The sequence below is a fragment of the Pelodiscus sinensis genome, chromosome 1, assembly GCF_052426305.1.
Source record: "Pelodiscus sinensis isolate ZL-2025 chromosome 1, ASM5242630v1, whole genome shotgun sequence".
NCBI lineage: Eukaryota > Metazoa > Chordata > Testudines > Trionychidae > Pelodiscus > Pelodiscus sinensis.
In genome coordinates, this window is record NC_143052.1 from 66037521 (window position 1) to 66057318 (window position 19798).

Sequence of the window (19798 nt, forward strand, 5' to 3'; positions counted from 1 at the left end):
ATGGGGAAAATATTCAGAAAAGTGTAATTTAAATATTTTGTTCCTTTTATAATTCACTCCTGAGCAAATGAAGGAAAGAATGAAGATAGAAGACACACACATACTCAGCACCTAGAAGGGAAATGAATGGGGCAGTGAGGGCATGTCTACACTAGGAAATTATTTCAAAATAACTTATTCATAAGTAACTCCCGAAATAAGTATTTTGAAATAGCGTGTCCAGGCTATAGGGAAGCCTCAAAATTAATCAGAAGCAGGCTCTTAATGTGGACATGCTACCTCGACTTAGAGTCCCAGGAATCACTGAGGAGTAATTACTTTGAATGACTCTGGGGAGTAGTTATTTTGATATAGCAGCAGTGGAGGGTCCACAGTGCCACTATTTCAAAATAAGCATTCCTTGTGGAAAGTAGGAGTTATTATTTTGAAATAACCCCTTATTTAGAAAGAACAGGCTTAGTAATGTGGACGCTCTACTTGTTGTTTTGAAATAAGGAGAGTTATTTTGCAATAACTTTCTAGTGTCGACCAGGGCTAACAGTACAAAGTAGAATGCCGATAAAAAGAAACAAAGCAGGAGCAATAATGAGTTCTCCTTCGAGTGGTGTCCCTCGGGGGGCTCCACTTTGGAGTCGGTGTGTCCTCATGCTGGTGATTGGAGATGTTTAGCCTAGCAATGCCTTTCTGCATTGTGCATGAGCAGTCACCATCTTGTACTGTTTTAGTCCGTTAGCTGCGTGTGCGGCGCAGGTCCTCTCAGTTCCTTTTCTACCATTCTCGGTAGAAGAGAGTTTCGAGCAGTGCTCTCCTCATTGGAAAAATTAGTTGGTGGTTTTTAGTGTTCTTAGTTGTTCTATTTATTTTTTTCTTTAACTCCTCCCTCTCATTGAGCCCCAATTTTTTCCTTTATTCAGCTTGTTTGCACCCCAGTTCTTCAATATGCCACCATCCTCTGGTTTTAAAAAAATGTGACTCGAACAGAGACTCAATGCCTGCCTCAGATGGACATGCCTTATGTATAAAGTTCCTCGGAGAAGGCCATGTGACGCAGAAATGCCCATGCTGCCAGGGCCAGAAAAGACTGGGAGATGAGGCTTAAAAATTTGGTGGTATTGGTTAATTTTTGTGTCCTGGTTTTACTTTAGGGCTGAGATTTCCCAAGTGATCTCTTCCCTGGTTTTCTTACCATTACTTGGGTGGTGGCAGCGGACTTTTATCCCCAAAATCTATGTCTTTAGGATTTTGGGGGGAAGTTTTATACTAAAGCCTGGGAAGATACGGTTTTGGTGTACTTTTGCGAGCCCCCACTTCTGCATTCATTATGCCAGAGTGGGGAATCAGCCTTGACACCACCACAGCTTCAAAGATAGCCTTACCAGTAGATAAGGCTATCGTGGAGCCATCTGAAGCTATATTGCAGACATTGGCCTCTATTCCCCTGACTAATCACATGACTGACAAAGTATTATGTTCCAGCTAGGGGAATGGTTTTCCTCTACTCCCACCTCCCAGTCGAACTCTCTGGTGGTAGATTCGGTGCGCCACCGTTCCAGACAGCCTCAATTCAAATTGATGCCCCAGGATAAAGAGCATAAAAGACTTGACCTGTTTGGAAGGAAAACCTATTCTTCTGCAACCCTGTAGTTTAGAATATCCAATTATACAGCTCAACTCACCAGTTATGAGTGTGTGGGTGCAGGAGCTTGTCAACATTCTCCGTCAACAAAAGAGACTGCAGCTACAGTCCATTATGAAAGAGGGCCAATTCACCACCCGAATGGCGTTCCAGGCATCTATAGTTATAGTCAGGGCTCGACGATCACGGTGAAAACCACTCGCCAGCCCCTCACTGCGCATGCACGAGACCTGCACTGCACATGCGTGAACCGCCGGTGAATGGGGTGACCGGCTGAAATATACTCACCACGGGCGAGTAGATAAGCGCATTTGTCGAGCCCTGGTTATAGCAGACACAGTGGCCAGAGCTACCACAACTGCAATAGTCGTGCATTGCACATCATGGCTGCAGTCTTTGGGTGTCCCTTGTGAAATGCTGACCAAGGTAGAGGACCTGCCGTTTGACAGGAATCAGCTCTTCGTGGCCAAAACTGACAAAGTACTTCATTCAATGAAGAACTCATGTAGAACCCTTTTTGAACACTTGTTATGTAGACGCTGCCTAGTAAGAGAAGGAGATACCTCCTATCAAAGACTACACTGAAGACCTTTCGATAACAGATCTAAACAATGGTCTTATAGGAGAAGAGCCCACCATACCCAGTCATTCGTCTCTCAATTGGCGGCATCTAAGCAGCGTATTTGAAGGTGTGGTCAAGGCCCTGAGCGACCAATCTATGGAACCAGTGCACACCATCCACATTTTCTATCACCGTCTGAGGCCCTTTTACCATCAATGGACCTTCATTACTATGGACCAATGCATCCTTGAGATCATAAGAACCGGCTATAGATCTCCTTTATGTATACGCCCTCTACCTACCCTCCCTCCCCATCTCTCTTCAGGGACCCCTCTCACGAGCCCCTTCTACAGGCAGAGCCACAAAAACTACTCGGACTTGGGGCCATTAAGCAGGTTCCACCTGAATTTCACAGAAGACAGTTTTATTCCAACTATTTCCTTACTTCCAAAAAGGTAGGAGGATGGAGGCTCATCTTAGATTTCAGGAAACTCAGTAAGTTTGTCCACAACCACAAATTCGGGATGGTGATCTTAGGAACCATCATACCTGCACTGGACAAGGGGGACTGGTTCTCAGCCCTCGACCTTCAAAATGCATGCTTTCATATATCGTTGTATGCCCACAGGAGGTTCCTCTGGTTTACAGTGGGCAACAGCTGGGCTTCTTTTAATACTGGATGAAAGGGGAAACTGAGCAAAATATGAAAAATAAATGCAACGTAAATAATGACAGTTAGATTTTTACAATTGAGTAAATACATACACAGTTTTTGCCTTACTTTTTTCCTGTGGGTGACTCTATAAAATTGATAAACTATTAATTTTCTCGTGCCTGTAAATCTTTTAATTGAGGCTATGGGGAATGTTCCTCTAGGAACAGAGTATACTTATTGAGTTGAGTTTCATTTGCACAATGAGATTGGTGGCTTAGCAACCAGAGCATTTACAACCAATTTAATTGAGATCGCTGACTTTGATTATATCGTGTGAAAGTCAGGTGGATCTAATGGAAAATAAATCGGCCTGCCTAAATTCTGTTGTTTTAAAATGAATTATAGGAAAACAGTTAAAGTGCTTAAAGATCAAAGAAAACTTGGACTAGAATAGTATACAGAAGGTTAATATGGAAAAGTGAACTTTTGCATTTAGTCACAGTTGCTCTAATGTGACTTACTTTCTATCTGCAGTGATTCATTTACATAGAATATTTTAAAATAAGGTTTGACTTAAGGTTTAAAAATCACATTTGCTTTCTAACAAACACATTGTAAAATAAGCAACCAATTCTCAGTTGGGTGTGTCTGCTTGTCCAATGTTGCTTTCTTCAAGAATATCCACTGTATATCTTTAAAACAAAACAAAAATATAGTCTCTTCCTCCACTCATTATTTCTGAATTCTTGCTTCTTCCATCTCAATAAAACAGTTTTTTTTCTTTAATATTCCTTAATTGTGAGGTGGCCCAGAAAGTCCAACTTCTCTCCCCCCCTTCCCCCCCCCCCCCCATATCCTGCTCTTCCTGGTTTCAGTTACCTTCAAATTTTAAGTTAATGAACTTCTGTTTTTTTTCTCACTCCATAACTATCATCTGCCATCCCCTAGATGGCCACATCTCTCCCATCTCTTAGGGTATGTTTACACTACCCCGCTAGTTCGAACTAGCGGGGGTAATGTAGTCATCCGCAATTGCAAATGAAGCCCGGGATTTGAATTTCCCAGGCTTCATTTGCATGAAGCCGGCCGGCGCCATTTTTAAATGCCGGCTAGTTCGAACCCCATGCCGCGCGACTACACGTGGCACGGAGTAGCTAGTTCGGATTAGGCTTCTAATCCGAACTAGCTGTACTCCTTGTGGAATGGAGGAAGCCTAATCCGAACTAGCTGCTCCGTAGCCGCGTGGCACGGGGTTCGAACTAGCCGGCATTTAAAAATGGCGCCGGCCGGCTTCATGCAAACGAAGCCCGGGAAATTCAATCCCGGGCTTCATTTGCAATTGCGGTTGACTACATTACCCCCGCTAGTTCGAACTAGCGGGGTAGTGTAGACATACCCTTACTTACTTAAATGGTTTTCAGCTTTTCTCACTACACAGTCCTCTGTCGTCTTCAGCTTTCACGTTGACCTACCTATCCACCTCTTTCTCTCCTGCTTTCCTCACACATACCTTCTCATTTGACCTTTGACTGTGGATTAATTTACATACAAAACCAAGACCATTTCCTAAATCTTCATTTACATTATGGCAGTAGTGTGCAAGGGCCCTTTGGTGCTTGATAGTACACCAACCTATCAAGAAAGACATGGTTGAATTTACACTCTTAATATGATACCTATTAGTGTACAAAACAGCATGAGGGAAAGAGGATGAGGGTTGTAATGGTAATAAGGTCACTCAGTTAGACTAGTTAATGACATCATAACTTCAAATCTAAAACCTTTTTTCCTTTTCAAATTAAATAAGAAGATGGATGTTAGTCCTCATTGGAACTCTATGTACCTATTTTAATTTTATTTTTCTGTAGGCATGTGTGGATCTTGAATGATTGTCAGGAGAGGGTAGTTGTCTTGTGAATCATTTCAGGGAGGTTTGTAGGACAATAGAACAAATTTGTGATCCATCCTTGACATCCCATTTATTTGTTTCTCTTTCTCCTGCTTCTGTATCCTTTAGTCCTGTTGCCTACGAATAGAATACCATTCCAATCCCATTTCATCAAGACAGTCTCTCTCATTCAGCGCTCTTCTAAGCATGTGCTCAATCAGTTTAATCAAGAAGTGAATTAATAATGAAAACTGCATCAACTTCCACCCTTTCCCCAAAATCCTATCAATCATTTCCCATTCATACTTTCCCATGCACTGTTTCTTTTCTTTCTCTTAAATGGTAAGCTTGTTAGGGAGGGTTTCTGTTCTTGTTATATGCATTGTTATAGCTTCTAAATAATAAAATATACTAGAGAAAGTTAGCTTCATGAGTTGCACTTTAAGATCTCTGAAAAGATATGTTTTAAAAGCCAGACTGGGTTCTCAGAACATGCAGAACTCTGCTTTCATCATGACTTTAAAGGTGACTGATGATGTGAAGTCCATCTGCTTGGCTGGCTTGTCCTGCTGTGGCATCCAGCATGCACCAAAATGTGATGCCAGGAAATAAAATACAAATATTAGCAGATCACTTAGGTTTGGTTGCCTTATAAGCCTTTTCAAATTCAAAAAAAAAACAAGCAGTGGGCAGACAAAAAGGATATAACAAATGCAAAGATATAAAAGCATTAGAAACTTCTTCCAATTAAACGGTTGCTCTTATGTTGCCAAGGGTATACTGACTTCAGTGATGTGGTAATTTCCTCTTGTCTTATTTTTTTAATATCTCAGAGCCCTAATACTGCAGTAAGTCAAGGTACATAAAAAAACAACTTAAATTGCTTATTTTTGTCTTAGGCAAAATAGAGATGAAAAATAAAAGTGTGATTAATGTGCAGCTGCTAGAGTTTTAAAATAATGTGTAATAGTGGTATTGGTTCTAATTATTTTTATTTGAAATGCAAGTGTTATAAACCATTAAATTTTAGCACAATTGCTGTAATCCGTAAAGTTTATCATTAGAATATAACTTTTTTTTGTTTAAAAAGTATCTTTCTGGGTTTGTTTGTTAGGCTGACTTATCTCTGTATAATGAATTCAGATCCTGGAAGGATGAACCAACTATGGACAGAACATGCCCTTTCTTAGACAAAATCTATCAGGAAGATATCTTCCCATGTTTAACCTTCTCTAAAAGTGAGGTAATGTTTATGCTGTCTTTATGTAATGTACATAGAAACGTTAAGAATCGTTGTTTCCATATGTTTTACGCAGCACCTGAAGGCTATAAAAATTATTGCTTCACAAAATTACGTAATATTTAGCTATTTGCCTCATTATAAAAAAAATTTGCATTAGCCAAAGTGAAGGTCTGAAGCTGAATTTAGAATGCTGAGATGTCCAGAATCTCCTTTCCCTATGTCTGTCACTATATCCAGTACTAACTTGCAGTTCTCTTACAATTCCAGACATGACCATTTCCATTAGATACTTTCATTTTTTCTCTTCCCTCCTTCAGACTCTGGTATCCTCAGGAATTGGGGATTGGTGATGGTTGAGCTTAGTTCTCTTATCCTCTCAGGGGACCTTTTGGGAGGGACATACTGTCCATGTACTGTCTCTCTTACTTGTGACCTTTGTGGCCATCTACATAAAGGAATAACACCCTTTACTCAGCAGACACATTGTCTTCTCCTCTCCCAGACTATCAGAGCAGCATATAAGGTCAGTCTTGGGAGCAGGCAACTTAAGCATTGATGCAGTCTATTTTCTTTGAGGATGGACACCTTAGATGGAAAGACTAGGCTGAGAGACAGGTAAAAGAGCTGAGAACATAATTGACTTTAGATTAAAACAGTTGTGTGTATTTCTCCTTGGTTTTCTGCATTTTGAATTTTCATTTGTTAGTGTCAGTATTTTTCTAGTCTGTTGCTTTCACCATGTCATCTTTCTGCTGTCCTCTCTTTTCTATATATCAAACCTAATGTATTTGTCAGCACTTTCAAGGTCCGCCAATGGCCTATGCCCACCCTATCTATTATTATTCACTACCAAGCTGTTGATACTTTTGATTGGTCCATGATGCCAACCTTTGTTAAATAAATAGCTCACCTGTTAAATTTTCATTTTTGTGCTTTCTCCCATCCTGCCCCATATACTTAGGGTGTGTTCCCTATAAATGTGTGTAATGTCATTTTACTGTTTGTCGTGTGATTTGATTTATTTTAGATCCAAGGAAAACCAGGACACTCCAGGGATACTTAACCACTTTCTTATTTATTGCAAGCTTTAAGGAGTTAATACAGTTGTTCAAGTTTTACAAGTTTTGAAAACAATTACTATACAGTTTAAACCTTAAATACTATAAATTCTAAAGCAATACAGTGCAAAGCAATGCAAAAGCAATTAATAAATCTATAATACAATAATAAAGCCTAATTCACTTACACTTCACCCACATGCTACCTACAGTACCAGGCAGAAAGTTGTGGTTCCTTTTCTTCCCATGCAATGGGAAGCCATGCACTGGGTCGCCAGTGTGAAGGGCCTATTTACTTCTAGTTACCTTGAGCAGGACCTGTGGGTCAATCCTGCCCCTTCCCTCCAATCAATTGCTCTTACTAAGCCCATTTTATAGCAAAGCGAGACTTGGTTGTTCTAATAATATTTACCAGTTGATTACGTATTGTGTAGGATATGTAAAATGCCCAAACCCCTTATTTGGGGTATATCCTGCTACTCAGGATGTTGCAAAAACTACGTGCATAGTTAAAAGTTTTATGGCTGCATCTATAACTTTTGCTTATCAGAAAGAAAAGTACCAGTACAAAGTTGATTGTCATGTGTTCTTGACACAGTCTTGCTGTGCCACTTAATCTGCATTATTATGCAAAACATTCTTGTGTTTACATGCACCAGACTTGAGAGAGGCCTGGGTTTTGTGATTTTTGGAGATCTGCACTGTAGTCAAAACAGACATCACTATTTATTTTCAAGGCAGGGCCATCCAGGTTGTCCTATAGGGGTATGCCCGGTAGTTGGAACTAGGGTAGATAATGTAGTCATTCAAACTTTCAAATGAAGCCCGGGATTAAAACATCCTGGGCTTTATTTCCATGTTCCCGGGCGCCGCCATTTTTAAATGCCTGGTAGTTCAGACTCCCTAACCGTGGCTGCATGCGGCACGGGCTAGGTAGTTCAAACTAAAGCAGGAGGAGTAACGGTAGTCCGAATTAGGGGCTTTAGTTTGAACTACCTAGGCCATACCATGTGTAGCCACGGGCAGGGAGTCCGAACTACCGGGCATTTAAAAATGGCGGCTCCCGGGAACATGCAAATAAAGCCTGGGATATTTTAATCCCGGGCGTCATTTGAAAGTTCGAGTGACAACATTAACCACTCTCGTTCGAACTAGGGTAGCTAGTGTAGACATCCCCTAGGTGATTAACTGGTTAGAGAATATTCTACAGGGCTTAAATGTGCATTACTTCCCACCCCAAGTCTTGCCTATCAATTTTACAGTAAGATGCAAAAAAGTTCCAAATGAGTATGGTGAGATTCAGAATTTAAAAAACAGGAAGAAGTCTTATCTTTCCAATAGGAGAGGTATTGTTTGGGTGAAGAAATGAAAGGGGATATTCATTTTGATTCCTAACTTGTTCCTGCCCCAACCCTGACGAAAGAAACATAACTTTCTACTTAAATTGTAAATGAGATCAAGTCCTCTGGTGGGATAAAAGGGATGGGAAGCTGTTGCAGCTGGTAAGCAGCCAGTTGTGTAGTTGCTATCACGGGGGGAATTTATGGTTAGCTCTACACCACTCCCAACCCCAGGTTTGCCAGTGGTGCTGTGGGATCAGGAAGAGGTATGGTTGGAGCATGCTACTCTCCTAGGATCACTATCAGCATGAGAGCTCACTATATACCTGCATTGTTTAAAGCAGCTCTAAGAGTGTCCTAAGATATGTTAGGGATAGCACAGAACTGGCCCTACCTGGTCTTTCCTTCTTTGTGAGCTTTCCCCCTGTCAGCTGCACACAGTACTTACTGGGTATGGTACAGTTGAAGATTCAGTCCTAAGAGTACAGTAAAAGAAATGTATTCTTAATCTTGCTTCTTGTATATTAGGAAGATTCTATTCTTTTAAGCCTTCAGAGATTAATTTGTTTGAAGAATGTAAGCATTGACAGCTTCTCCTAGGCTACGTCTAGACTGCAAGCCTCTTTCGAAAGAGGCTTTTTCGAAAGATACTTTTGAAAAAGCCTCTTTCGAAAAAGAGCGTCTAGACTGCAAGCAGTACTTTCGAAAAAGCAAGCCGCTTTTTTGAAAGAGAGCACCCAGGTAGTCTGGATGCTCTCTTTCGAAAAAGCCCTGTTTGCATTCAAGAAAGTCTTTTTTCGAAAGAGCACTTTCGAAAAAAGGCGTTATTCCTCATGATATGAGGAGTACCGCCGTTGAAAGAAAAGCCGCATTCTTTCGATTTAATTTCGAAAGAACGCGGTTGTAGTCTAGATGCAGGTGAAGTTTTTTCGAAAAAAGGCTACACTTTTTCGAAAAAACCCTGCAGTCTAGACACAGCCCTAGTAGAGAGCTACATTTTCCTTCTTCATGCAGCAGTCTCCTGCCTTCACTTGATTGGTGTATCACGCTATCATGATTTATAATTTCCTCTTTCAAATGGCCATTGGCGCACAGTCTGGGTAGCTATTTGGATATTTCCAATGTAATAACGTCTTCAAATGCAATGTTTCATCTTATGCTCCTGTAGTTGTGTTTGTCTCTAATTTATGAGACTAGGCCATCTTATTGTTTTCCTCCTGTAGCCCCCTTGTTCTGTTAAATTGTTTCTGTAGACTTACCTGTTGTCTGAAAAGGCCAGAACACAGCACTACCATGTGTCTGTGCATAAATGACACCATACATGGAATGACCAATATTTATTTTCCCTTGAGCATAACTACACTAACTAAATATGGAAACTAAATAGTAACTAGTTTAAGTTGTACTTGTGCTATTTATTTGATTTAATTGAAAATTGCACATACTTGATTAGTTGTGTTCTATAAATTCTTGCTTGTGTAACTATGTTGTGAAAGTGAATTGATTTCTTTTTTTCCTTGGGGGAAGGGCAAACAAGGAATATTCTATTTAAACTAGGGATGTCAATTGATCTGTGTTAACTCCTGCGATTAACACAAGGCAGGATTAATGCGTTAATTTTTTATTAGTACAGAATAATTTTAATGATGCAATTAGGAGTTTAGTGGAAACTATTGAAGAATATAATCATTTAATGGACTGTATTAGTCAAATAGAGCTGTTGAGTCTATTTAAATGTTATATGGGCTTGAGTTACACCCATCTTGGATAGCATATCTCCAATATAACCAATCCTACTTTGGCAATATTGATAATAATGTACTATTTTTAGATATTCTATACATGAATCAGTTTTATTCCTTCCTGAGCATCTTTTAAATAATTGGCTTAAAAAAGTTGAAATCAGTATCCAGATAGTTGAACTGAAACACTCTTTGCTTAAAAGCATATTTGATTTCAGCTTAAGAATAATTTCACTATTTGTCAATTACTAAAAAGAAAACAAACTAGACTCAATTTTTTTTTTTGTTCTAAATGTAGTTTCCTCACAGCTTGAAGTTCAGGGTTATTTGGAGAGGTGCCTCGGAGCTAGGACCTTTTGGTTTTATTTACATTGACATAGAGAGCAAATTCTTAACCCATCTGTAATTCAGTGTACTGACCTGGGGAGTTGAGTTTTCAAGTTTAGACCTTGCTTTCATTAATGTGAACCTCATACTTTCATTAATGTGAACCTTGCACTCAAGCACAATAGATAATGCCAAACTACTTATTACTTTCTTTGCAATCCTTTTGTAGCTAGCTTCAGCTGTTCTGGAGGCTGTTGAAAATAACACCCTGAGCATTGAACCAGTTGGCCTGCAACCTGTTCGATTTGTGAAAGCTTCTGCAGTTGAATGTGGGGGACCAAAGTAAGTTAAACCTCTCAGTCATACGAGAGGCATATTATTTTTCGTTGGGCATTTGAATGGTTCTTGATTTGGTAGAACCCTTGTAACTGTCACATGACCCTAGAAAAATGGGTGTGTATTAACCTTTTATTTATAGCCTCTGCATCTAAATCAGGAAAGAGGAACCTGCAGGCCAGGCTACCACTTCCCACAGTTCCCATTGGGTGGCAATATTGAACAACACCAACTGAGAGCTACAAAGCTCTGTCTGTGGATACTCAGTAAACAAACCATCTTGCAGCCCGCCAGCAGCTAACCCTGATGAAGTGCATGCAGGCTATGGGCCAGAGGTTCCCCACCACCGCTCTAAATATTAGGAAGCTGTGCTGAACTTTGTTAGGGGAAAAATAAACGAGGATATGGATAATCTTTGTGTTCTGTTTTCACAGCATTTAACATAATGGTGTCCTGAGGTGTGATTAAGGTTCTTAGGTACTAGGGTAATGCTACTTCTAATAACCATACATATAAAACCTGAAAATCATTAAAGGGTTTGCTTATTCTTCAGCATGGACTTATTCCCTCAACCATAACTGTATTATTACTACCAGGACTCACAAGACCGCACAAATCAATGGGTTCCACTATACCATGTTAATTGCTGGTGTTATATTTACGTCAGTGCTGTGTGGTACAGAATACATGCTGCTTAGTGCTGAGTACCTTGTGCTGATAATTATTTGAATCCTGTGGGGAGTAATCAAGCTGTCTGCCGCTTTATTGCAGTCCTGGATGGGGCACATCAGAGCATTCTCTGTACTATAAGAATCTCTCGTATTACTTCCCTCCCACTCCTTCCCTGGGGACATGACTCATTCTATTCTATACTCACTCTCCATTTTATCATACCTATTTCTTTCATGAAGTTTTTAAATGGATAGCGTCCCCTCAGACAGTGTCCACATTCAGATGCTCTTGAATTTTAACTTATTGCATGTAACTTACCTATCTGATGTTATATCAAACGCTCTTCAGGAAGGAGACCTTGTGAGGGTTTATTTTTAAGTATGTCACTTTAGAACCCAAAAGAGCAGCAGAGAAAATTGAAGCCTTAAGTTAATGACTAGATCATTTTAATGACTTAAATGTTACTCACTCTTATGTGCTTTACTTTAGTACAGTACGAAAAGTTTATGAAATTCCTCTTGTAGGATTTTTTGCAGTGTTACTCTACCTGTAATTAGTAGTAGTATTACCATTGTAAGTAGGATCCTTAATCATCGACCAAGATACAAAATCCTAAAACAATGTTAGACATGGTGCAAACAGAATAAAAAGATGTCCCCTACCTGCTTTCATTTATTTTCCCCCAAAAAAGTTCAGTTCCTTAACTCACAAGTAATCAGAATAAAATATTCCATATTGATTTCTGTGTTTTATTACACTTTTCATATTTTACTTCCATTAGATAAAGAAGATGAATTATTCCAAATTGTAAACACCCACATTTCTGCTGTTAAGGAATGTAGGAGAAAATCCCTTTTAACTTAGTGCCTACCTGTTATTGTTTAGGTTACATCATTGGCTACCTTGACTCTTCCTCAGGACAGAATGTATTATATCTGCCAGCATGGTTATACTTAGATGCACACAACTCGGAGGGCGGGGAGGGCAAGAAGGGAAGAGGAATGGACCTGTCCATTGAACTGTCATTTTCTATAAGATAGTCCAAAACATTGCTACCAGGCTTTTACCTCAGTCCCTCTATTTAGGATTTTTATAGTATCTCAAGTACAAAATGCAATATAAACTTCTTCATCATAAAAGTGAAATTAATCTTACAGTAATACAGCTTACACACATGTTTCAGGCTTGAGCAGTATAGCATAAAATATTGGTGTGTTAGGACAAACCTGTACCTTCAAGCATAATTCTTGAACCGATTTTAAAATAATTGACATCTCAAAATATAATAGTGTATTCCACAGATGAGGACTGCTTTTGGACAAATCCCTAGCTCATTGTTTCAAGTTATAATCAACCAACTTGAAATGTAGTAAATGAGGGAATATCAGGCTAAAGATGATCAACTTTTTTTAGCTTCTGCCTTAAGGGTCTTGAAGAAGATGTTACAATTAGTAAAATTTAATGAAGCATGAATGTAAAAGCAGAATACTTACTATAAATGAGAATAGTTGGCAACATAGAATAGTAATTGCAAAATACAAATTGAGAGGCTAGAAGAGGAATTCAAGTAGCTATTAGTATTCATTTTGTTTAAAGCAACTGAAATAGCATCTTATGTCCTTATTGAATTTTTGAAATGCCATTTTTAAAGCAAAATAAGCAAATGTTATGTTTTCCAGGAAATGTGCTCTCAGTGGTCAAAGTAAATCATGCAAGCATAGAATCAAGTTAGGGGACTCAAGTAGTTATTACTATATTTCTCCTTTTTGCCGATACAGAGTAAGTATCTACTTTTATCTTGATTTCATTTTGACCTCACTGTTTCCATGCAGATATGTAATGCATGAGAATAACAGTTTTTTTTCATTGGTTTAGATCACTTCTGTGTGTAACTTCTTTACATACATTCGATATATCCAACAAGGACTTGTGAAGCAGCAGGATGGTAAGTGGAGAATTGTAGTTTGGCACAGATGTAAATATCCGAGGGCACACTGTTGACTCGTATCCAGCTTCTCATCCACTGTAATCCCCAGGTCCTTTTCTGCTGAACTGTTACTTAACCAGTCAGTCCACAGCCTGTAACAATGCTTGGGATTCTTCCATCCCAAGTGCAGGATTCTACAGTTGTCCTTGTTGAACCTCATCAGATTTCTTTTGGCCCAATCCTCTAATCAGTCTAAGTCACTCTGGACCTTATCCCTGCCGTCCAGCATATCTACATCTCCCCCTAGATTAGTGTCATCTGCAGACTTGCTGAGGGTGCAATTCATCCCTTCATTCAGGTTATTAATAACGATGTTGAACAAAACCGGCCCTGGAACTGATCCTTGGAGCACTCCACTAGAAACCGATCGCCAACCTGACATTGAGCCGTTGATCACTACCTGTTGGACCCTACAGTCTAGCCAGGTTTCTGTCTGTCTTACAGTCCATTTATCCAATCTATTCTTCCTTAACTTGCTGGCAAGAATATTGTGGAAGACCATATCAAAATCTTTGCTAAAGTCAAGGTGTATCACATCCACCAACTTTCCCATGTCCACAGAGCCAGTTACTTCATCATAGAAGCTAATGATATTGGTCAGGCATGACTTGCCCTTGGTGAATCCTTGTTGACTATTCCTGATCACTTCCTCTCTTCCAAGTGCATCAAAATAGATTCCTTGAGGATCCCCTCCGTGATATTTCCAGGGACTGAGGTAAGGCTGTCTGGTCTGTAGCTCCAAGGATTCTTTCTTCCCTTTTTTTTAAAGATGGTCACTACATTTGCCTTTTTCCAGTCATCCAGGATATCTCCCAATCACCACGAGTTTTCAAAGATAATGGCCAAAGTCCCTGCAATGACATTTACTATCTCCCCCAGTACCTTCGGATGCATTAAATCCGGACCCATGGATTTGTTTGTTTAGCTTTTCTAAATAGTTCCTAACCTGTTCTTTCTCCAGCAAGGGCTGTCTACCTCCAACCCATAGTGCATTGCCTAGTGCAGTAGTCTGAGAGGTGACCTTGTCTGTGAAAACAGAGGCAAAGGAAGCATTGAGTACTTCAGCTTTTCCCACATCATGTGTCACTTGGTTATCTCCCTCATCCAGTAAGGGCTCCACGCCCTCTCTGATCACCCTCTTATTGCTAACATGTCTGTGGAAACTTTTCTTGTTACCCTTCACATTCCTTGCTAGCTGTAGTTCCAATTGTGCTTTCGTCTTCCTGATAACTCCCCTGAATTCTCGAGCAATATATTTATACTCCTCCTTAGTCATCTGTCCAAGTTTCCACTTCTTGTAAGCTTCCTTTTTGTGTTTAAGCTCACCAAGGATTTCCTCAGTAAGCCAATCTGTTTGCCTACCATATTTGCTTTTCTTACTGTGCATCGGAATGGTTTGTTCCTGTGGCTTTAATAAGGCTTCTTTAAAATACTGCTAGCTGTCCTGGACTCCTTTCCCCTTCATGTAAGCATCACAGGGGATCCTGCCCATCAGTTCTTTGAGGGAGTCCAAGTCTGCTTTTCTCAAGTCCAGGGTGTGTATTTTGCTACTCTCCTTTCTTCCTTTTGTCAGGATCATGAAATCTACCATCTCATGATCACTGCTTCATAGTTGTCACCCACCTCTACTTCCCTTACTGGTTCCTCCTTACTGTTTATGAGCAGCAGGTCAAGCTGCGCATAGCCCCTGGTCGGTTCCTTCAGCACTTGTACCAAGAAGTTATCCTCAGCATTCTCCAAAAACGTCCTGGATTGTCTGTGTACTGCTGTATTGGTCTCCCAACAGATGTCAGGGTGATTAAAAGTCCCCTGTGAGAACCAGGGCCTGTGATCTGGAAGCTTCTGAAGAAAGCCTCATCTACCTCATCCACCGGTCTATAGCAGACACCAACCACAACATCACCCCGTTGCTTCCACCTCTAAACTTAACCCATAGACTCTCAACAGGCTTTTCTCCCTCTATATACTGGAGCTCTGAGCAATTATACTGCTCTCTTACATACAGTGAAACGCCTTGTCTTTTTCACCCCCACCTGTTCCTCCTGAACAGTTTATACCCTTCCATGACAGTGCTCCAGTCATATGAGTCATCCCATGAAGTCTCCGTAATTCCAATCAAATCATAGTTCTTTGACTGGGCCAGGTCTTCTAATTCTTCCTGTTTGTTTCCCAGGCTTCTTGCATTTGTGTACAAACACCTTAAATAACCAGTTGATTGCCCTACTTTCTCCATTCAAATCAGGCATCCTCCTTTGTTGCTCGTTTCTCCTTGTGTTTCTTCCCGGTATCCAGCTTCCCTACTTACCTTAGGGCTTTGGTCGCCATCCTCCAAAAAATCTAGTTTAAAGCCCTCCTCACTAGGCTTGCAAGCCTGCCCGCGAAGATGCTCTTTCCTCTTGTGGTTAGGTAGATCTCATCTCTTCCTAACAATCCTTGTATTGTTCCATTACAATAAAATGGATACACAGAGCTGTCTTTGAAGACACTGCAGCCCACAATTTAGATTTATAAAATTTGAGACATTTTATAAACTTACTGCTTTTGGAGTATGCCTTGAACTTCAATGTTTAAGTGCACTAGCCTTGCAAAGTTTTGTTTTAGTTGGAGGGACCATTATGTTGATGTATTCTGACTTGTATATCCCAGAAATATCACATAATAGCACCCAGCAGTGTTTGCCTCCAGACAAGTAAATTTGTGATTGAATTAGAGCATATCCCTTCAGCATTGGTCCCCAAACTATGGGGCATGTCCTATTAAATACAGGAGCATTTTGGGGAGTGTGGCGGGACCTGGGCCAGCTCTCACAGGGGTATAGCGGGAGTGATACCCAATCTTGCTCTGCCTCCAGCTCCACATCAGCACCAGCTTCAGCAACCTGCTCCCCAGCCCTGACCATGGGCCTGCTCTTGACTTCAGGCCCCTGATCTGACCATGGCCCCACTCTGGGATGAAGGCCCCAGCTGCAGTGCTGGACCTGCTGTCGGTCATGATTCTGATCATGGCTCCTGGGGTCAGGGTGCACAGATCAAAGGGAGTAAGATACACAGACAAAAAAAGTTTGGGGACCATTGCCTTAGAAAGCCATATACAGTGAACCCTCGTTTATCGCGGTAGATAGGTTCCAAACCCGACCGCGATAGTTGAAAATCCGCGAAGTAGGGACATGTATATTTAACATGTATACAGCGAGCCCTCGCTACTTCGTGGTTCGACCATCGCGGATTCACGTATATACATAATGTAATGAAAAAAGTCCGCGAAGTCATGAATCCGCGATGGTCGAACCGCGAAGTAGCGAGGGCTCACTGTAGACTGTATTGAAAGATTTCAGGTGATGGATAATGTACTAAATCCCTTAGGGTATGTCTACACTAGCCCCCTAGTTCAAACTAGGGAGGCTAATGTAGGCATTCGAAGTTGCAAATCAAGCCCGGGATTTAAATATCCCGCGCTTGATTTGCATCTTCCCGGCCAATCGCTATTTTTGAAATTTACAAGTCCGGACTAACGGCCCGCGTCTACACGCGGCAGGGACCCGGTAGTTCGAATTAAGGCCCTAGTTCAAACTGCTATTCCTCCTGGAATGAGGTTTAACAGGTAGTTCAAACTACGGCTTTAATTCGAACTACCGGGTCCCTGCCACGTGTAGACGCGGGCCGTTAGTCCGGACTTGTAAATTTCAAAAATAGCGACTGGCCGGGAAGATGCAAATCAAGCGCGGGATATTTAAATCCCGGGCTTGATTTGCAACTTCGAATGCCTACATTAGCTTCCGTAGTTTGAACGAGGGGGCTAGTGTAGACATACCCTTAGTAACCTCCAGTTATTGATTATCCTCACTGTTATGTTTTGCTGACATGTTTGAGGCAAATGACATTTTTTTATGGAAGAATAAAATAATATTGTCACTGCTCGTCTTAGTGTTCTCTTTAGGAGACTGGCTCTTGCCTTCACCTCTCTCAGGGTGGAGTCTTGCAATTTTCCTACATTCAGACTTGTTTCTGATTCCACAGCAGCCTGACTGGATTTGAGCCCTAGTGATTCTCCCTTTGGGAACTATAACTAGTGTTGAAATACACAAAACAGCTTGTTTAAAACAAAATATTGTTTAATCTTAACAGCAGTAATGAAACATAACAAGAAAAAGGATTTTCAAGACAAGTCTACATGCATCTGTTTTATCTGATGCCTTGGTAGGCCTGTCTTACTCAGACATAACTATCGCTGGCTGCACCTTTGCAGTCTGTCGCCCTCTTCTTGAACTTCAGAGGCTCAAGATTTGTAACCACTCCCAATAGCTTTGTTTCTCTTTTTCACTGGGGCTTATCTACATTGCCACTTTACTACACTGTAACTTTCTTACTTGGGTGTGAAAAAACACCTCCCCAGTCGCAAGAAGTTACTGCACTGTAAAACAGCAGTGTGAACAGGCTCCCAGCACTGAGATCTCCTTAGGGGTTTACTTGGAGTGCTAGGAGAACACACTCAACCCTGCTGCTTAAAGCTTTTCTGTGGCAGCACCTTAAACTGGGCAGTGTAGAGAGAGCATTGGAGTTTCCCTGAAGTTTCAAGCTGATCCCCTCCCCACCATCCAGACTGGTGATCCCAGCATGGTGGAGGTGAAACTTCAGGGGAATTGATTTCTGCATTGTTTAAGTATCAGTGAATAGAGGGATATCAAAATGTTTGTCTGCTTTCCTGTCTAGAAGCAAACTAACTCTCAGAGCTAAATAATCCTTAGTAATCATGTAGCAAATCAATAGATTGGAATGTAAAATAACCATAAAATATTACAGGGAGATCCTACATCTTTCACCATCTATTAATTTTCTTTCTATTATCAGAGTAAACTTTGCCTTGTGCTTCAGCTGCCAGATTTTCATAGCTAATCATATACAGGTTGAATATGTATAGTCCAGAACTCTCTGGTCTGGAAACATTCTTCATCCGGAATGGTGTTATCTAGCCGGATGTCCACATTTCATGGGTGTGGCCAAGTTTCCTGGAGTTCCATAAAGTTTGTTTACAATCACCAGTCCTAGTTCTCAGTGTTCTGTGCTGTTATTCAGCTCTAATTTACCCCTAAATGTTCTCTAACAGCCCAGTAAACAGTGAAAGTGTTAGGTAATACTGCTAAACAAAATTGACCTCGCGTTGTCTGGAAAAATCTCTTGTTCAGAACCAGTCAAATTCTGAGAGTACTAGATTAGAGAGGCTCAAAGTAGAAATGTTAGATGTTGATTGAATAATCGTGTAACCTCATCAAATTTTAGCAGTTATACAACTATTTGCTAGTCCCCAGGGGTAGGGTCAGCAAGCAGCGTGCTCCCAGCCCCACTCCCGGGGAGCTCCTTCTCACCCTGCGCTGCTGCCTCTCTGTCAGAGAGGCAGCAGCACTGGGCGCCGGGTGGAAGTCGGTCTGTTCAAGGAGCTAGTTTTTAAAGGGAATGGCTCCTGCAGATACGAGCATTTTGAAACAAATAGTGAAAGTAATGAAAGTGGACTTGGAGTCTAGCTCAAAATTCCCCAAATAAATCCAACATTTCTAATCTCTACCTGGCAAATTGAGTTATTTTTAGTAAATTGACATGAAGACAGCTTCCATTTGAGGCTATGGTTATTTGGCTGTTTTAGAGATCTTAGTGGCACTGCAGGAAGTAAGTGCTCTAGTGTAACAACTCTAAGAAAGCAGGAGAGAGCTCACTTGTCAACTTAATCAGTCCCCAATGAGCGGTGGTAATTAAGTTGGCAAGAGAAGCTCTCCCACAAACATAGTACTTTCTGCACCGGCACTTATGGTGGTGTAACTTGCCATTTGGGGGTGCTTATTCACAGCCCTCAATGACACTAGTTATATCAAAATAAGGGGTTGTGTAGAGAGTGGGTATTGTTGTGTTTAGAAATGTTTATATTTATCCCAGTTTGTGATATAATATTTGCCACAATACTATGAAGATTAAAAGACTGAGAGATTATCATAGATAAAAATTGGAAACATTTCCTATTTACCAGAATTGTTAATGTTTAAAAACACTTCTCTGAACTCAGTATTTTGGCTTTTTTCAGATACATGACACTTTTAGGAAAAGGGGTGCGGGGTATGTGGGTGTGTGTGGGGGGGTGGGTGTTGTAATGTAAATTGGACCTTTTAAATTATCTGAGAAAATGCGTATATAAAGTAATTATGAGTTAGGATGATATAGGCTTTTACAGAGGTCATCCATATTTTGTATTCCATGTTTGTTTGCACTGGTGCTATCTTTTATTTTAGATATACCCTGTAGATCTTAGATTTCTTCAAGAAGTTCTGAAACCCAGTGGAAAAAAAACATTTTACTGAGTTTTTAGT

General features: G+C 40.6%; 1 protein-coding gene across 2 annotated transcripts in view; it reads left to right on the forward strand.

Annotated features, from left to right (window-relative positions):
- Positions 1–19798, forward strand: part of RAB3IP (RAB3A interacting protein) — a 46658-nt gene that overhangs the window by 24700 nt on the left and 2160 nt on the right. For both annotated transcript variants that reach the window (XM_075931704.2, XM_006121571.5), the window contains exons 7-10: positions 5856–5984; positions 10681–10793; positions 13139–13238; positions 13335–13404. In XM_075931704.2, coding sequence (XP_075787819.1) covers positions 5856–5984; positions 10681–10793; positions 13139–13238; positions 13335–13404 — 412 coding nt within the window. The remainder of the gene's footprint in view (positions 1–5855; positions 5985–10680; positions 10794–13138; positions 13239–13334; positions 13405–19798) is intronic.